This window comes from Oncorhynchus keta, chromosome 9, assembly GCF_023373465.1.
Source record: "Oncorhynchus keta strain PuntledgeMale-10-30-2019 chromosome 9, Oket_V2, whole genome shotgun sequence".
NCBI lineage: Eukaryota > Metazoa > Chordata > Actinopteri > Salmoniformes > Salmonidae > Oncorhynchus > Oncorhynchus keta.
Window position 1 is genome coordinate 12,648,944 of NC_068429.1, and position 19,257 is coordinate 12,668,200.

At 41.4% G+C, this 19,257-nt stretch overlaps 1 protein-coding gene and 1 long non-coding RNA gene across 4 annotated transcripts in view; both read right to left on the reverse strand.

Annotated features, from left to right (window-relative positions):
- Nucleotides 1-206: 206 nt before the first annotated feature.
- LOC118374480 (uncharacterized) lies at nucleotides 207-3,686 on the reverse strand. 2 transcript variants are annotated; one of them, XR_004823615.2, is made up of 6 exons: nucleotides 3,587-3,686; nucleotides 3,309-3,410; nucleotides 3,110-3,221; nucleotides 2,702-2,739; nucleotides 2,346-2,527; nucleotides 207-2,201 (listed from the first exon to the last, which is right to left on the reverse strand). It is a non-coding gene; the product is annotated as an uncharacterized LOC118374480 (long non-coding RNA). The 2 variants fall into 2 exon arrangements; XR_004823614.2 differs by having other exon boundaries at nucleotides 207-2,527.
- A 4,098-nt stretch (nucleotides 3,687-7,784) lies between these two features.
- LOC118374479 (ras-related protein Rab-3C-like) overlaps nucleotides 7,785-19,257 on the reverse strand; it is a 59,281-nt gene continuing 47,808 nt past the window's right edge. For both annotated transcript variants that reach the window (XM_035760901.2, XM_035760900.2), the window contains exons 4-5: nucleotides 12,507-12,631; nucleotides 7,785-11,497 (exon numbers count right to left, since the gene is read on the reverse strand). In XM_035760901.2, the coding sequence (XP_035616794.1) occupies nucleotides 11,307-11,497; nucleotides 12,507-12,631 (316 nt within the window). In that variant the 3' untranslated portion in view covers nucleotides 7,785-11,306. The remainder of the gene's footprint in view (nucleotides 11,498-12,506; nucleotides 12,632-19,257) is intronic.

A 19,257-nucleotide genomic window follows, 5' to 3' on the forward strand; every position in this document is an offset into this window, starting at 1 on the left:
CTTATACATATAGTGTATTTTAAAGATATTTAGACAGGGGAATTCAGACCCGAGATACACCTATAAATGGAACTGAGGAACTCTGTGCTCATTCTGACCGTAATAAACTTAAGCATGAGGAAACATGTGCTAGTGTGGTGGTTCATTTCTTTACTATCAAATGAGAGAAAACTTGTCACAAAGTCAGAGTTATACTTAAACTACATATTTAATAATGAGAGCATTACAATAGCAATGACTTGTCAACGATTCACAATTTCTAATGATCCGTTGAGAGCGGCGAGATAAAAGTACAAAGGTCTTTTATAGCCAAGATACACCCCTTTCAACGTACATGACAAACAACAGATACATACAATTGGTCACAAGGTGAGACTTTTTAAATGGGAAAGGAGTATCCCGTAGCCAGATAGCATTTGCTATAAATTATCGTTCAGTTTGGTCCCTAAGACGAGGTTCCGATCTCGTTCCTGGTACTCATAGCACAAAAACTCGACCAATAGCATAAATCAATTGTCAACTCCACACACACACACACACACACACACACACACACACACACACACACACACACACACACACACACACACACACACACACACACACACACACACACACACACACACACACACACACACACACACACACACACACACACCAAGGAGGGAGTGATTGGTGCACAGACATTGTGGAAACCAGTAATTGGTTCCCCATTAATCACACCATCCCTTCACATGGTTGAGAATAGGTAAAGACACATTCACATATGAAGACAATGTTCCCCTCCTGTCCTCTTCCCTTTCTGATATTCTGCATAGTAACAGGGACATTTGAAAGACAAGCCTGACCTCTCCCCTCTCTGGGCCCCAGGTGACTGAGTGCAACTGCCAACACCAGAGTCCAAAGGGATACATTCTAATAACAAGCATATCACATAAGCATATTATGTAGATAAAACATCTTAATTATCTATGTTACCCAACTAATTCTGATTCATCCGCCACACCAGCCAGCTATTTGTTTTGGGTGGAGAAAACAGAAAGGGAGGTGTGGCAGAGGTGTCTACAGATACACATAAGGAGACCTTGATTTAGAGCTCCATTCAGTTTGTAGCGCTGAAATGTTACAGATTGAGCGATAGAAATGTAAAGATCCTTTCTGTTTTAGCCAACACATACAGCATTTACCGTGAATGCTAATCAAATGTTATTGGTCACATACACATGGTTAACAGATGTTAATGTGAGTGTAGCAAAATGCTTGTGCTTCTAGTTCCTACAGTGCAGTAATATCTATAAAGTAATTTGATATGAATAATGTAAGATATGTAAACATTATTAAAGTGGCATTATTTAAAGCAGAATTGTTTAAAGTGACTAGTGATCCATTCATAAAGTGGCCAGTGATTGGAATGCAGTCTCCATTAACGTGGGAACATTGCCTTTAAATTTCAATCACGCTGTAATGCTGAACTTCCGCAATACGGATTGAATAGAGCCCTTAATTCCCTAATAATTACACCACCTTTTACTTGGAGGAAATTAGGTTGAGTGAACCGGTCTTTTCCAAGTGGAAAAAATTATATATTTTTCCGATAACAGCACATTGGGGATTGCAATTATTAATGTATTTATTTAACTAGGCAAGTCAGTTAAGAACAAATTCTTATTTTCAACAACAGCCTAGGAACAATGGGTTAACTGCCTGTTTAGGGACAGAACGACAGATTTGTACCATGTCAGCTCGGGGGTTTGAACTTGCAACCTTCCGGTTACTAGTCCAACGCTCTAACCACTAGTCCAACGCTCTAACCACTAGTCCAACGCTCTAACCACTAGTCCAACGCTCTAACCACTAGTCCAACGCTCTAACCACTAGTCCAACGCTCTAACCACTAGTCCAACGCTCTAACCACTAGTCCAACACCAGGCTACCCTGCCGCCCCAGATGTTAGTTGTTTTAGAACTATTTTACCTTATGATCACTGGAGATGAATTTGAAACCAATCATGTGGCACAGTATTTGTTTATTCAGTGGTACATGCATTCACAGTCTAAATGTATAGGATCCTTCCCACTATATGATTGATATCTTAAGCAATAAAATCCCAATTTATCTATTAAAAGTTTATGGAAAAACTGCACCTGTCCTCCATTGCTACTAAAAAGGGTCCTCGGATCAGTCGTTAGATGGGGTCATGTCTGTAAAGTGGGGCACAGATAACAAAGAGGAGGGCATCAAGACATACAAAATGGCTACAGGGATGGAGATGCAGGAGTCAGGGCTTTGGGTCACGGGGTCTGGGATCCTCACCAGATTGTCAGCAGTGGTGCAAGGGACCTTACCATTGAAGAGGCAGTGAAGTCGAAGGATTTCCGTGAAGACCATCCTTACTGGCTCCAGGTCCAAGGTCAGCTCCATAATCACTGGAAGGGACACTGCTTCTTCGTTGTGTGGAGCACCAAGCCTCCTTCACCATCCATCATGACAACCTCTGACAGATTCATATTGCCCCTCCTGTCAGTACCTGTTTTCAGGGAAGACAACGGTCCTAAAATATTCCACACTCTAGGGTCCCAGAATAGGTTATATTACATATTAGTGTTGCTCAAAGCAGCCAACTAAAGTAATGTGGTTAACTTTATCATGGGCACAGTGGGAATTTATATCAATGATGTTCAAATTATTTCTCACTCCTTACTTGCTAAAGGCTCCATTTCCATGTCTGTACCTGACATTCTTGAAAAACAAGTGAACAATGAATAAAGATCACACAAAAACAACAGGCTCCTATAATTATATTATAGGACAATATTACATTCAATATATTACATTCAAGTTTTGGTCAAAGCAGCCAACTGAAGTAATGTAGTTAACGTAAGTTCATTTACAAAGGCTGGTCTTTAAAAATGTATATATATTTCACCTTTATTTAACCAGGTAGGCCAGTTGAACAACTTCTCATTTACAACTGCGACCTGATCACACTGACACAGAATGGTCTGAGTGCACCTCCTCAGTTTCATTCAGTAGTACAACACAATTCACATGGCATTGTATCATGGGCACAGTGGGAATTTATATCTGTGATGTTTAAATGATGTCTTACCCCCAGAGTGAGAGTAAATCACTTCCAGCAGATCTCCTTGTTGAGGGTGGCGTTGATCATTTACTGCTTCTCGTGGGGTGAGCCTGAGGTTTCAGCATGTCACGCCTCGCATCTAAAACATTGGGAAAAGGGGACATAAAGTCATGCATCTACAAATGAAATGTTTTACACAATATTCAATATTTGATGAGTTACTGACCTGTCCGTTCACAGGCTCGATCAGCTGTAGTCTCCACAAGCGGATCACACTGACATAGGATGTACATGCATCATACAGTCTGAGGAATGCAATCCTGTTGGACTGGACAACAAAGAGACATTTGGTGAGTGGTAGGTATTTTTTAATGCTGCATCATCATCTTTATCTGGACAGAAAACACATTATTTATCAAACTCAACACCTAATCCTCATGCCTCATTGTTTGTTTCCCAATCAACAGTCTGGATCTTCCTCTTCTGTCATGATGGATGACCTACCTTTTCTGGTACCATTTCTCTTTTCCAACGGAAAATGGCAGCTACAGACCCGAGTGTCGTCACTGAGGTTTCCGGTCCGCCCATTTGAAAAGACACACACACACAAAAAAAGGTACTTTTACTAGCTAGCTAAGTTGATTACTAAAACAGTAACATTTACATTACCATAACCCACAGATTGATATAAGTAACGGTAAAATAGACTGGAATTGGTTTATCTGCACATCTAAAATCTTACTATGTGGATGGGACATCTCAAATTAAATCTAATTTTATTTGTCACATGGGCCCGAATACAACCTTACTGTGAAATGCTTACTTACAAGTACTTAACCAAAAATGTAAAACAAGAGTTAAGAAAATATTTACTAAATAAACTAATGTAAAAAATAAATATAAAATGTCCCGTTCCTGTAGGTTCATGCTCTACAACATCCGCAGAGTACGACCCTGCCTCACACAGGAAGCGGCGCAGGTCCTAATCCAGGCACTTGTCATCTCCCGTCTTGATTACTGCAACTCGCTGTTGGCTGGGCTCCCTGCCTGTGCCATTAAACCCCTACAACTCATCCAGAACGCCGCAGCCCGTCTGGTGTTCAACCTTCCCAAGTTCTCTCACGTCACCCCGCTCCTCCGCTCTCTCCACTGGCTTCCAGTTGAAGCTCGCATCCGCTACAAGACCATGGTGCTTGCCTACGGAGCTGTGAGGGGAACGGCACCTCAGTACCTCCAGGCTCTGATCAGGCCCTACACCCAAACAAGGGCACTGCGTTCATCCACCTCTGGCCTGCTCGCCTCCCTACCACTGAGGAAGTACAGTTCCCGCTCAGCCCAGTCAAAACTGTTCGCTGCTCTGGCTCCCCAATGGTGGAACACACTCCCTCACGACGCCAGGACAGCGGAGTCAATCACCACCTTCCGGAGACACCTGAAACCCCACCTCTTCAAGGAATACCTAGGATAGGGTAAGTAATCCTTCTCACCCCCCTAAAAAGATTTAGATGCACTATTGTAAGTGGCTGTTCCACTGGATGTCATAAGGTGTATGCACCAATTTGTAAGTCGCTCTGGATAAGAGCGTCTGCTAAATGACTTAAATGTAAATGTAAATGTATGTAACACAATAAAATAACAATAGCGAGGATATATACAGGGAGTACCGGTACCGAGTCAATGTGTGGGGGGACAGGTTAGTAGAGGTAATTTGTACATGTAGGTAAAGTAACTATGCTTAGATAATAAACAGCAGTATAAAAACAAAGGGGGCGGGGGGGGGTGTCAATGTAAATAGTTCAGGTGACCATTTGATGAATTGTTCAGCAGTCTTATGGCTTGGAGGTAGAAGCTGTTAAGGAGCATTTTGGTCCTAGACTTGGCGCCCCCGTACCGCTTGCAGTGCGGTAGCAGAGAGAACAGTCTATGACTTGGGTGACTGGAGTCTTTGACAATTTTTTGAGTCTTCCTCTGAAACCTTTTAGTATATAGGTCATGTATGGCAGGAAGCTTGGCCCCAATGATGTACTGGGCCGTACGCACTACCCTCTGTAGCGCCTTATGGTCAGATGCCGAGCAGTTGCCATACCAGCCGGTGATGCAACCGGTCAGGATGCTCTCGATGGTGCAGCTGTATAACTGAGGATCTAAGAACCCATGCCAAAACTCTTCAGTCTGCTGTTGTGCCCTCTTTACAACTGTCTTGGTGTGTTTGGACCATGATAGTTTGTTGGTGATGTGGACACCAAAAACTTGAAACTTTCGACCCGCTCCACTACAGCTAGCAAAACAGTCCTGTAACGTAGCATCCGCGTCATCTGACCACTTCCGTATTGAGCGAGTCACTGGTACTTCCTGCCTAAGTTCTCTTGTAAGCAGGAATCAGGAGGATAGAATTATAGTCAGATTTACCAAATGGAGGGTGAGGGAGACCTTTATATGCATCTCTGTGTGTGGAGTAAAGGTTGTCTTGAGATATTTTTCCTCTGGTTGCACACGTGACATGCTGGTAGAAATGAGGTAAACGGATTTAAGTTTGCCTGTATTAAAGTCCCCGGCCACTAGGAGTGCCACTTCTGGATGAACATTTTCTTGTTTGCTTATGGCCTTATACAGCTTGCTGAGTGAGCTCTTAGTGCCAGCATCGGTTTGTGGTGGTAAATAGACGGCTACGAATAATATATATGAGAACTCTTGGCAGATAGTGTGGCCTGCACAGCTTATCATGAGGTACTCAGGCGAGCAATACCTTGATACTTCTTTAATATTAGACATACACGCACCAGCTGTTATTGACAAATAGACAGAAACCCCCTCATCTTACCAGACGTAGATTCCCTGTCCTGCCGATGCATGGAAAACCCAGCCAGCTCTATATTATGTGTCATCATTCAGCCACGACTCAGTGAAACATAACATATTACAGTTTAATGTCACGTTGGTAGGATAGCCTTAATTGTAGATCTTCAATTTTATTTTCAAATGATTGCAGGTTGGCCAATTGTATGGATGGTAGTGGAGGTTTACTCACTCGCCCGACCTCAGCTGCCTTTTCTCCATCTTTTCTTCACGCAAATGACAGGGATTTGGACCTGGTCTCGAGAAAGCAGTATTTCCTTTGTGTCAAACTTCTTAAAGAAAAACATCTTTGTCCAGTTCGAGGTGAGTAACCGCTGCTTTTTTTCAGACATAAAAGACGGTAGCAGCAACATTATGTACAACATAATTTAAAAAAATAAGTTTAGGAAAAAGCACCAAAAAAAGCACAGTTGGTTAGGAGCCTGTAAAAACGGCAGTCATCCCCTCCGGAGACACATTTATGCTGTGATGGAGGAATTATCTGGAATGCTCAATTAGATGATCAGGACAGTCTAGGATGCCCTTTGCCTGAAAAGGTGAAGTATTGAGATGAGCTATATGACTGTACTTCTAATCCTCATCCGTAAAGCCACTGAGGATGACCAACAGTGATAGGGGTATCATCTGAAAGGGAATGATATGCAGGGACGTCATTTAAATATTTTGGGCACTGGCCAGCAGACCACGATTTCTACATTCAGGTCTTAAATCTGTGACATGTGATGTTTGTTAATTTCACTGCTGTGTCAGGCTAGTTTGCCACGTGCGTTGTACACCTAACTTCAGACGGCGGCTATCGAGCACATTTCCATATGCACCTAGCTAACCACAGATCTTTGACCTAACCAACATTGCTTGTTAGCAGCTGGCAAACAGGGCTTACCTTATCACACGGCTCCAGTGATACCTCTCGCTTACAGAGGTCGGAAAACAATCAAATGCATGTGTACTTATCAGAGTAGTGGTTACAAACGGGTATATACTGTAGCACAGAACCATCGTTGCTTCTGATCGACGGAGAGTACTAAGGTTGGCTGGTTCGCTACAAAGGCCAAGATTCAAGTAATTAAAACATGCTAAAGTAGTTAGCTATGTAATTTGAAAAATGTTTTTTTTTTAAAGAACACACACTCAATTATTTACAAAAAAAACTAATAAGACTATAATATCTACTTGCTACTTGAGATGTGTTTGCATAGAGAAATGTGCCTTGAGGAATGACGTCAAAGCTTGCCACAACATGTATAGTTCTGTATGATAGCCACATTAGCGTCTAATTAGCATTTCGTTTTTTTTTTTTTTTTGGGGGTAATTACAGGCGAAAATTACCTTGTTCGAGAGAGATTTGCGTGGTTATCAGAAGGTCTAAAATCCCTGACGTACAAATCAATGGTGAAAAAAACGATTTGAACCATTTCCGGGTTTTACCGCTAGATTTTATGGGTATTAGGACTGTGATGTGGTATTCAATTAGGGCCTTCTTTGGCAATGCTGACTCGACAAAATATGACCATGAAAAATAACAAATACATTTAACTCAGATGACAATAGTATGTAGTAATATGATTACAAGAAGGGCAAAGGCTGAAATGGTAAGGACTTCATTACCTTGATTACCAATTAAAATAGTCTAATAACTATGAAACATAATTGGCAAGAATATAATAAGAATATTGTGTAGGTACATTGCTTTCTTACTTCTTTCTCCAGCAGATGGCAGACTTACAGTGTCAGCAAGACAAAGAAACCATCTGGGTACCTTCCATACATTTTTATTTCCCCCAATCTTGAAACCATTGAAATTGTAACAAACTGCCCCCCCCCCCCACAAAAAAATACACAAGAATACAATTGGTATATTTTTATTGTCATCTTGAAAACACCTGTGTAATACATCATGTCACATACACATAAAGGTAAATATCCAGCTCATGTAGTTCATACAAGGAAAATAGAATACTGTAGGTCACTATAATGGTACAATGATGTATTATCAGTTTAGGTCCATCTGAAGACTCAAAAGAGATACAGCAAACATTTTCTGTTATAGGATAGCTATTATACAAATCAAGAATTCAAAGAATCCACTTAACTTCTTTTTTTTACCAGACACGCCATTGACACGTTTTTATTACTACCAGTGTGTCTCTACAGCCCAAGAGTCCGATTCAAACACTCCCAGCTACAGTACAGACATGTTGAGAACGTGTGAAAGAACAGCAGGAGAAAACGACATTTAGCAGTTGTATGGTGAATTTGTGAGAGGCTTTTGAGGGTTTGTTCACTGCTTGAATTCTAATTGTGTTAGGCTACATGGAGGAAAGGTCCCAGAGAATATTGGTGAGGTGAGCAGCTGGCGTTACGCTTGAACAGATGCGACGGCAGAATAGGGCAGGCTGGGATCTCTGAACTGGCTTCTCCACGTTCACAAAGCAGAAAATGCCAGACCGAGGAGCAGCGCACTACAAACAATTGTTTCAAAAAGGTGAAGGGAAAGTGACCTGCTGTCAAGGACACCGTACTGTACATAGTAGAGTGCCAATTAACCTAAGAGGGGTCAAAGGGGTCAACATTTGATCATTAGTGTGTTATCATTAGAGCCACTGGTATACAGAGAAGTACGCTGTTTCTCTTTTTGTGTGTGTTATGAATGGAATGACAATGCCATTTATGACTTATTCAATAACAAAGGCTAAAGTGATCTGTTATTAACCAGTTTGTCTTGTTTCTGTCCATACTGCATATACCGTAGTAAGGCTTCATCTCTGTCTCGATGTTTCACAGAAGCTGAACAGACAACACTTCAATATCTTGGGACCCGCATACTAAGAGGGCTGTTGTTACTCCACCAGAAAACACAATATAAAGCTGTACACATGCTGAAGTCTATAAAACAACAAATAGTATATATTTCATCAAGGAAGTGGATAAATGTACAAGGGGAGGCAGCCAATCACACATAGAATTCTCTCTCATTCACACGTACAGCATTCTCTCTACCACTTTGTCGACAACTGTCTTGGCAGCGGAACCATCTAGAGGTTTCCCGTCTTTAGATAACAGTGTTGACATTGTGAGAAAATGACTTGGCTTTCTGACAGACTGCATTTTCTCACTATCACACGTCACAATCATGCCCACTGGGGTTCAGTTGGGAAGACATCGGAACTTGCTTTCTCTTGTTCCACTATTAGGACTCGTCTTACGTTTTCTGCTACAAAAGTAGGAGACTTTCCACTACGCCCCTGGCCCATTGAACCCCTACTCACACACCACTCGTAAAAAGGAATTCAATCCTAACAGTTATGCATGGCACAGACTGATGGCTATTCACAGAGAAACAGGCTTTTAAAATATTGCACTTATTGGCCCATTGCACCTCAAGACGAGACCTGAAGGTGCACAAATACAATACAATAAGTATACCGATATAGATATATAGAAATAGATCTTGCACAATTTCATGCAAGTGTGCTGCTAAAAATGGTTTGCTACTGAAAATGCAACGATTCAGAGGCAGTTCGTTTTCACAAGTGCAACAATCGATTGCAGCATTTTCTACAAGACACTATTTGGCATGACACTTGGTCTAGCTAATAGTAACATACCCCTTTTCACAAAATAATCTCACAACACCAAAAAACAGCTTCCTTTCTATTTGTTTTATAGCACATTGGCACGTAGGGGTCCATTTAGGATAACTGTCTCTGGTTTCTTCAAGGGAACTTTTCTATAACAATAGAAAAGTAACAGAGTCGAAAACAGAAGTAAAACATTACTGCAAGTACAGTAAATGAATGGTGAATCATGTCAGAAGGAGTGTCTCTAATAAAAAGTATTTGAGGTGAAGTCCAGAGAATGAGATTGTATGAATTATGGAAGTGGCTCCTTATTCATAATCCTGTAGTCAAGTCAGGTCAGACTTTTGAAATATTGATGCCGTGACTCACATCCCTGAGATAGTTGTCTGGGACCTCTCCTTGGGTTCTCTGTATGTCTCACAATGTCTCTCAATCTGTATTGTTCCAGGAACTGGCATTATTATGAGCTTTCTGCTGTTAATTTAGGACCATTTCATTAACAGTCGCAGCACTGGACCTAGCACTGCAGTACGGAACCCATTTGAGGACATCCGTAAACCCAGACTGAAACGTACGGCTGACAACTGAGGATGACCTACAATGGATTCCGCACTGAAGAAATTATTAGGTCTTAGTTACTCCAGATGACTGACCATTTGGCAGTATTGCACAGACCATTGCTTGTACATAGATATAACATTGAGAAACACATCAGAAACTGTTCTCTGCACTCACAGATGCATACTGTTTTCAAACAACAGTCATCGGGTTAGTAATCATACCACTTTACAGCCACATTAAATGTACCACTTATTTAATAAAGTAAACTGTTAAATACCACACTGGCATTATTATCATGACTAACCTACCTATCCTACAATATAGTACTGTACATGTTAGTATTAGACAACTGTTATACTATGGCAGCTAATCCACAGTCACTGAACAAACTACTTTATTAATATCCTGAGAATAAAGCCATGCATCTGTCTAACCACAGATAAATACATTGGTTCTAACCACAGATAATCACATTGGTTCATTCTAACCTCGGATAGTCACATTGGTTAATTCTAACCACAGATAATCACATTGGTCCATTCTAACCTCAGATAATCACATTGGTTCATTCTAACCACAGATAATCACATTGGTTCATTCTAACCTCAGATAATCACATTGGTCCATTCTAACCATAGATAATCACACGGGTTTCACATCTAGTGTGGCGATGGAAAAAATATGAAACAATATACAAACAACTAACTGAAAGGCATCACTTTCGTTAGGTAGGTAATACTTTTTTACGGTAATGTTCAATGCTTAAAAGTGACACACACACACACACTCATACACACAGCAGGAATAGTGGGAGGGAAGAAATACAGGATATGCAAGAGGGAACTGGCAACTTAACCATACACAGATCATCATGTCATTGACAGAGCATTCCATAAACAACACACTATTTTCTCTGGTTAATATAGTATATAGAAGATCCTGTATTTCTGTTTTATATAAATAAATAGATAAATGTACCGACTGACGTGACATTAGTGACTCATGGTCATCGCATACTGACATGGCATTACTGCACATGTCTATTTTTCAGTTTTGTGAACGTACAACAAATGTGTCAGACAATTTGAAACAAAAAAAATCTGAAAAAATGTACTAGGCACATCAGAATATGATATGAAGAATAATACAATTTAAGGTATTACAGATAAGGGATAATACAATATTTTGGCAATCTCATACGTCTTAGATTGTTGTCATTTTCCTGGTTAACAACCGCAGTTGGGCTGCTGCAAGGGAGGAGGGTTGTCAGTTAGCCTAGCATTGGACGTTCCTGTGGTGACAGACGGGTCAGTCTCTAAACTGTCGGACATCTTGTCGCAGATGAGGTCGACGAGACGCTCAAATGTTTGTTTTACGTTGACATTGTCCTTGGCACTCGTCTCGAAGAACTCAAACCCTAAGAGATAGAAAGGGTCAGGCAGAGAAGGGAGATATCAGGGTTTTGTCTCTGCGTGTGTCTCTGTCTCTGCGTGTGTCTCTGTCTTTGTGTGTGTGTGTGTATATTCAGTGACCTTTTTCGAAAATATTTAGATATTTATTATTATATTGCTTCACAGATTTCTTACCCTTCTGTGCTCTTTCCACCAATAAAAAGAGGCTAAGTGTGGCGCTGTTCTGGAGTGTGTTGGTGTCAGCCAATTAGAAGTGTTTAATTATGGCCGAGCAATAGAGGAGCCTAATGAAGGCTCTAATTAATAATACATGGCAGAGGTGTGCTCAGGCTGTCTCATAAACCCATTATCATTCTGCATCATAAAAACTAAACACCACATACACTTTTGCGTGACCTAAAGTATATTGAACCTATCGTCGCTGTTTGATGAAAACCATTAACAACAATACAATTAGGAAAATTCAGAAGATATTTTGAAAATAAAATCTTGGTCCTTAAGTAATGAAATGCTCAGAGTACATTAAGGGGAGTTACTGTTTTCAATAAATGTAAAACATTTTATGGAATTGCACCACCAGGAAATGTGGTGGAGTACCACAGATAACTTCCTTGAACCCCGGATAACTTCCTTAGACTTCCGGACTAGGTTTTGGGATGTGTACTAGATCCCTTTCTTGAAATTCCTGATTTGGTTTTTGGACCTTCCAGATCACTTTTTTTGCACACTCAGATTACTTTTTTTGGACCCTTCTCAAATAACCCAGTAAAAAGTTTGTAATGTTATCATTAAAAGTTTGCATCAATTTAATGTAGTATTTGATGGTAGACTGAATCTTACATTTCTACAAAATTAGACATGCCAGCTTGGACATTCTAATAAATCATCCACTGATATCAACATGACACTTACCCAACATATTTGAGTCAAACCTATTTCTCCAGCCAGGGTGTGTCCCTTTCTGAGAGTACTGATTTGAGGAGGATATGATTGACAGCGAAGTTGTCCACTCACCAAGCTGTTCGGCCAGCATTCGACCACTATCCACTGACACCACTCTCTCCTCCTCCATGTCAGCCTTGTTCCCCGCCAGGATTACCTGGGCGTTGTCCCATGAGTACGTCTTAATCTGGGTGGACCTGTGATGGCACAGGACAGAGACATTCAATCACTGAATCTCCAAAATTCCCATACATTTCCCAAATTCCCAAAATTGCATGGATTAAATCATTTTTTCCCTCATCAATCTACACACAATACCTCACAATGACAAAGTAAACACCGATTTTTGTCATTTTTGCAAATGTATAAAAAAACAACTGATATTTCACATTTAGATAAGTATTCAGACCCTTTACTCAGTACTTTGTTGAAGCACCTTTGGCAGCGATTACAGCCTCGAGTCTTCTTGGGTATGACGCTACAAGCTTGGCACACCTGTATTTGGGTAGTTTCTCCCTTTCTTCTCTGCAGATCCTCTCAAGCTCTGTCAGGTTGGATGTGGAGCGTCGCTGCACAGCTATTTTCAGGTTTCTCCAGAGATGTTCGATCCGGGTCAAGTCCAGGCTCTGGCTGGGCCACTCAAGGACATTCAGAGACTTGTTGTGAAACCACTCCTGCGTTGTCTTGGCTGTGTGCTTAGGGTCATTGTTCTGTTGGAAGGTGAACCTTCGCCCCAGTCTGAGGTCCTGAGCACTCTGGAATAGGTTTTCAAAGTTCTCTCTGTACTTTGCTCCATTCATCTTTCCCTCAATCTTGACAAGTCTCTCAGTCCCTGCTGCTGAAAAACATCCCCACAGCATGATGCTGCCACCACTATGCTTCACCGTAGGGATGTGATTGGCAAGGTGATGAGCAGTGCCTGGTTTCCTCCAGAAGTGATGCTTGGCATTCAGGCCAAAGAGTTCAATGTTGGTTTAATCACATCAGAGAATCTTGTTTCTCATGGTCTGAGAGTCCTTTAGATGACCTTTGGCAAACTACAAGCGGTCTGTCATGTGCCTTTTACTGAGGAGTGGCTTCCGTCTGGCCACTCTACCATAAAGGCCTGATTAGTGGAGTGCTGCAGAGATGTGTGTCCTTTTGGAAGGTTCTCCCATCTCCACAGAGGAACTCTGTCAGAGTGACCATTGTGTTCTTGCTAAGTTTGGCCGGGTGGCCAGGTCTAGGTAGAGTCTTGGTGGTTCCAAACTTCTTCCATTTAAGAATGATGGAGGCCATTGTGTTCTTCGGGACCTTCAATGCTGCAGAAATGTTTTGGTACCCTTCCCCAGATCTGTGCCTCGACATAATCCTGTCTCGGAGCTCAACGGACAATTCCTTCGATCTCGTGGCTTGGGTTTTGCTCTGTAGAGTCAACTGTGGTTCCTTATATAGACAGATGTGTGCCTTTCCAAATCATGTCCAATCCATTTAATTTACCACAGGTAGACTCCAATCAAGTTGTAGAAACATCTCAAATAACCCGTTTCCACTTTGTCATTATGGGGTATTGTGTGTAGGATGATGAGGAAAAACATGTATTTAATCAATTTTAGAATAAGGCTGTAACGTAACAAAATGTGGAAATCTGAAGGGTTCGTAACACTTTCAGAATGCATGTATATATATAGTACCAGTCAAACGTTTTGACACACCTACTCATTCAAGGGTTTTTCTTTATTTTTACTATTTTCTACATTGTAGAATAATAGTGAAGATGTCAAAACTATGAAATAACACATATGGCATCATGTAGTAACCAAAAAAGTGTTAAACAAATCAAAATACATTTTATGTTCTTCAAATCAAAATACATTTTAGATTCTTTGACTTGATGATAGCACACTCTTGGCATTCTCTCAACCAGCTTCATGTGGTAGTCACCTGGAATGCATTTCAATTAACAGGTATACCTTGTTAAAAGTTCATTTATGGAATTTATTTCCTTCTTAATGCGTTTGAGCCAATCAGTTGTGTTGTGATAAGGTAGGGGTGGTATACAGAAGATAGCCCTATTTGGTAAAAGACCAACTACATATAATGGCAAGAACAGCTCAAATAAGCAAAGAGAAATGACAGTCCATCATTATTTCAATCCAGAACATTTCGAAAACTTTGAAAGTTTTTCAAGTGCAGTAGCAAAATCCATCAAGCGCTATGATGAAACTAGCTCTCCTGAGGACCGCCACAGGAAAGGAATATCCAGACTTACTTACCTCTGCTGCAGAGGATAAACTCATTAGAGTTATTGCAGCCCAAATGCTTCACAGAGACACATCTCAACATCAACTGTTCAGAGGAGACTGCGTGAATCAGGCCTGGTCAAATTGCTTCAAAGAAACCACTACTAATGGACACGAGCAATGAACATGAGACCGAAGGAAATCTGTCGGTTCCAACCGCCATGTCTTTGTGAGACACAGAGTAGATGAACGGATGATCTACGCATGTATGATTCCTAACGTGAAGCATGGAGGTGAGATGGTGTGGAGGTGCTTTGCTGGTGACACTGTCAGTGATTTATTTAGAATTCAAGGCACACTTAACCAGCATTGCTACCACAGCATTCTGCAGCAATATGCCATCCCATCTGGTTTGCACTTAGTGGGACTATCATGTATTTTTCAACAGGACAATGACCCAACGCACCTCCAAAAGGTGTAAGGGAAGGAGAGTGATGGAGTGCTTCATTAGATGACCTGACCTCCACAATCATCCAACCTCAACCCAATTGAGATGGGTTGGGATGAGTTGTACCGCAGAGTGAAGGAAAAGCAGCCAAGATGTTCTCAGCATATGTGGGAACTACTTCAAGACTCTTGGAAAAGCATTCCTCATGAAGCTGGTTGAGAGAATGCCAAGAGTGTGCAAAGCTGTCATCAGGCAAAGGGTGACTATTTTGAAGAATCTCAAATGCAAAATATATTTTGATTTGTTAAACACTTTATGGTTACTACATGATTCCATATATGTTATTTCATAGTTTTGATGTCTTCACTATTATTCTACAATGTATAAAATTATTAAAAGAAAGAAAAACCCTTGAATGAGTAGGTGTGTCCAAACTTTTGACTGGTACTCTAGATATAAGAAAAGGGGCAGCATAGAATCAGGTTGAAGACGAGGTCCTCGTGTTTTCTAGTCTGTAACAGGTTACATCAGGGTGAAGATGTGGACCTCATGTTTTCTAGTCTGTAACAGGTTACATCAGGGTGAAGACGAGGTCCTCGTGTTTTCCAGTCTGTAACAGGTTACATCAGGTTGAAGACGAGGTTCTCGTGTTTTCCAGTCAGTAACAGGTTACATCAGGGTGAAGACGAGGTCCTCATGTTCTCTAGTCTGTAACAGGTTACATCAGGTTGAAGATGTGGACCTCATGTTCTCTAGTCTGTAACAGGTTACATCAGGGTGAAGATGTGGACCTCATGTTCTCCAGTCTGTAACAGGTTACATCAGGGTGAAGACGAGGTCCTCCTGTTCTCTAGTCTGTAACAGGTTACATCAGGGTGAAGATGTGGACCTCATGTTCTCCAGTCTGTAACAGGTTACATCAGGGTGAAGATGTGGACCTCATGTTCTCTAGTCTGTAACAGGTTACATCAGGGTGAAGATGTGGACCTCATGTTCTCCAGTCTGTAACAGGTTACATCAGGGTGAAGATGTGGACCTCATGTTCTCTAGTCTGTAACAGGTTGAAGACATCAGTCTGTAACAGGGGTGAAGATGTGGACCTCGTGTTCTCTATAACAGGTTCTCAGGGTGAAGATGTGGACCTCATGTTCTCTAGTCTGTAACAGGTTACATCAGGGTGAAGATGTGGACCTCATGTTCTCTAGTCTGTAACAGGTTACATCAGGGTGAAGACGAGGTCCTCGTGTTTTCCAGTCTGTAACAGGTTACATCAGGGTGAAGATGTGGACCTCATGTTCTCTAGTCTGTAACAGGTTACATCAGGGTGAAGACGAGGTCCTCGTGTTCTCTAGTCTGTAACAGGTTACATCAGGGTGAAGATGTGGACCTTATGTTCTCTAGTCTGCTACAGGTTACATCAGGTTGAAGGTGTGGACCTCGTGTTCTCTAGTCTGTAACAGGTTACATCAGGTTGAAGATGTGGACCTTATGTTCACTAGCCTGTAACAGGTTACATCAGGTTGAAGATGTGGACCTCGTGTTCTCTAGTCTGTAACAGGTTACATCAGGTTGAAGATGTGGACCTCATGTTCTCTAGTCTGTAACAGGTTACTCCAGTAACAATAACACTTGGGATGTTCCATGTTGACTATTTCTTGTTCCCAGCATATTTCTGTTAGGCTAAGGATTATATTACCCCAACCTAGATTTGTCATTTTCAAAGCTTTCATAAACTAATGCCCAGAGGACGTTCTCCTCTGATGGTGTCACAAAACCATTTGGGAATCACATTGAAACATTCTTTGATTAAAATGTTTTGATATCTGTGCTACTGGTCCCTCAAGCCCAATAAGGGACATTAACCTCACGTAAAACATTTTATACAGAACCCTTGAGGGTTTAATTACCTGAAAGTCTTGATTTTAAAAATGCACCAGCGACATAACTGAATCATTTAAAAGGTGCTTCAAAGATACCTTGGAAGTCACAGCGCTGTACTCTGATAAATAAACACTGTATTATATTCAAAATAAATACATATTATATATATTATTAAAACTTATTACAGAGCATTTTGTAACCTGGAGCCATGGCAACATCGTGGCTGCCGGGGAGAGGAATATGGTAGGGTGCTATTGTGGGCGTGCGGGTGAAGAGCAATACCAGCCCCAACTGTACACAACATAAACAACACAGAGCAATTGCTGTCTGCCGAGAGAGAGAGAGAGAGAGAGAGTGAGAGAAAGCAAGGATGGAGAAAAAAAGAGAATGGGTGGAGAAATGGATGGATGGAGAAAAAAAGCAGGGTTAGAGATAGGGGGGGAATCAAGATACATGGGGGTAGGAATCAAGAGACATGGGAGTAGGAATCAGGATACATGGGGGTAGGATTCAGGATACATGGGGATATGAATCAGGATACATGGAGTAGGAATCAGGATATATGAGTGTAGGAATCAAGATACATGAGAGTAGGTATCGGGATACATGGGGGTAGGAAGCAGGATACATGGGGGTAGGATTCAGGATACATGGGGGTAGGAGGCAGAATACATGGGGGTCGGAATATGGATACATGAGGGTAGTATTCAGGATACATGGGGGTAGTATTCAGGATACATGGGGGTAGGAATAAAGATACATGGGGGTACAATTTGTGGGTAGGAATCAGGATACACGGGGGTAGGAAGCAGGATACATGTGGGTCGGAATATGGATACATGGGGGTAGGAATCAAAATATATTGTGGTAATAATCAGGACACATGTTCATATTATATACACTGTGCTATGTTAGAATGAGAAACCAGTAGTCAGGGCAATGAATAGGGAGAGAGGGAGGGATAGAGAGAGGGAGGGATAGCGAAAGAGAGGTAGTGATAGAGAGAGGAAGGGATAGAGAGGGGGGGGGGAAAGAGAGGGAGGGGGCGAAAGAGAGGGAGGGGAAGTGTGTTAGGTTGGGATGAGTGAGAGAGACAGAGAGGATGGAGAGCGAAAAGGTAATAGATGGAGAGGGAGAGAAGTGGGTGGAGGTAGAGAAACCATCCAGTGTGGGTTCATATTAAGACTGACAGACAGAGAAATGAGAAAGGAAGGTGGGGGAGAGGTTCTGTGTTGAAGAGAGAAAAAGATGACTCAGCATTTACATTTCTTGTTATGAAACTCATAATTGGACTTAATCAATACTCAATGCTCTTCCCTTTCTCTTGGTTCATAGATTCTGTCCCTGATGGTACCATATTCCAAATATAGTGCACTTCCTTTGGCCTAAGGGCTCTGGTCAAAGGTAGGCAACTACATAGGGATTGGGGTGCCATTTGGGACTTAATCATAGGACTGAACAAGTCTGTTGTTTCACCCAATTATTAATTACTAGAAACTCATAGTTAATTTTTTTCGCTGAGTCCATTGGGTCAATGCGATTATGATGGATTGCATTGCTATAGTGTTGCACTGTGTGCAAATATAGATATTTTTGGGGGACCAGAAGAACACTATTCTTTATTTAGCACTCTAAAAAGTGTTTGTTGCCATGTATTTGGATTATTAAAAAACCAACTCTGTAAACTGTGTGGAGGTTCTCTCACAGTTAAGCCATGAGTTCATTGACGCGAAGGAGACTTTAGCATTTATATCAGAAAGTCTTCAAATAGCAGCATTCTCTTCAATGGTTTTAGAAATGCCAAGGAGTCTTCCCCAATCACAATACTTACGTCATTTACTTTCTTTGTCTCCTTTCCTGAGTGAGCCAATACATGAAACCAACGGTCAGTTAGAATTTCCACAATATTTCACCTATCCATTAGGGCTTGCATAGTATAACCAGTATACAGTATAACCATGTAACCGACGGTAATGGATGAAGCCCGTCACGGTGCAACGAACCGTTGGGGTTGAGTTCGTTTTTGTGTTAACATGGACTCTTAACGTGATGAAAGTTTGTCACTCCTTGCTGAAACAGGTGGATCCACATCTGGGTGATGGGCAGAACCCCTAGGTCCTGGAGAACAGGAGCAGAGTTAAAGGGGACAGGGTAGGAGACAGGGACGTAAACAAGCAAACACACAGGTTACACTTTACAGTGAGAAAATTTGATGGATTAGTACAGTGTTATAAAAGGGAGATACAGTTGAAGACGGAAGTTTACATACACT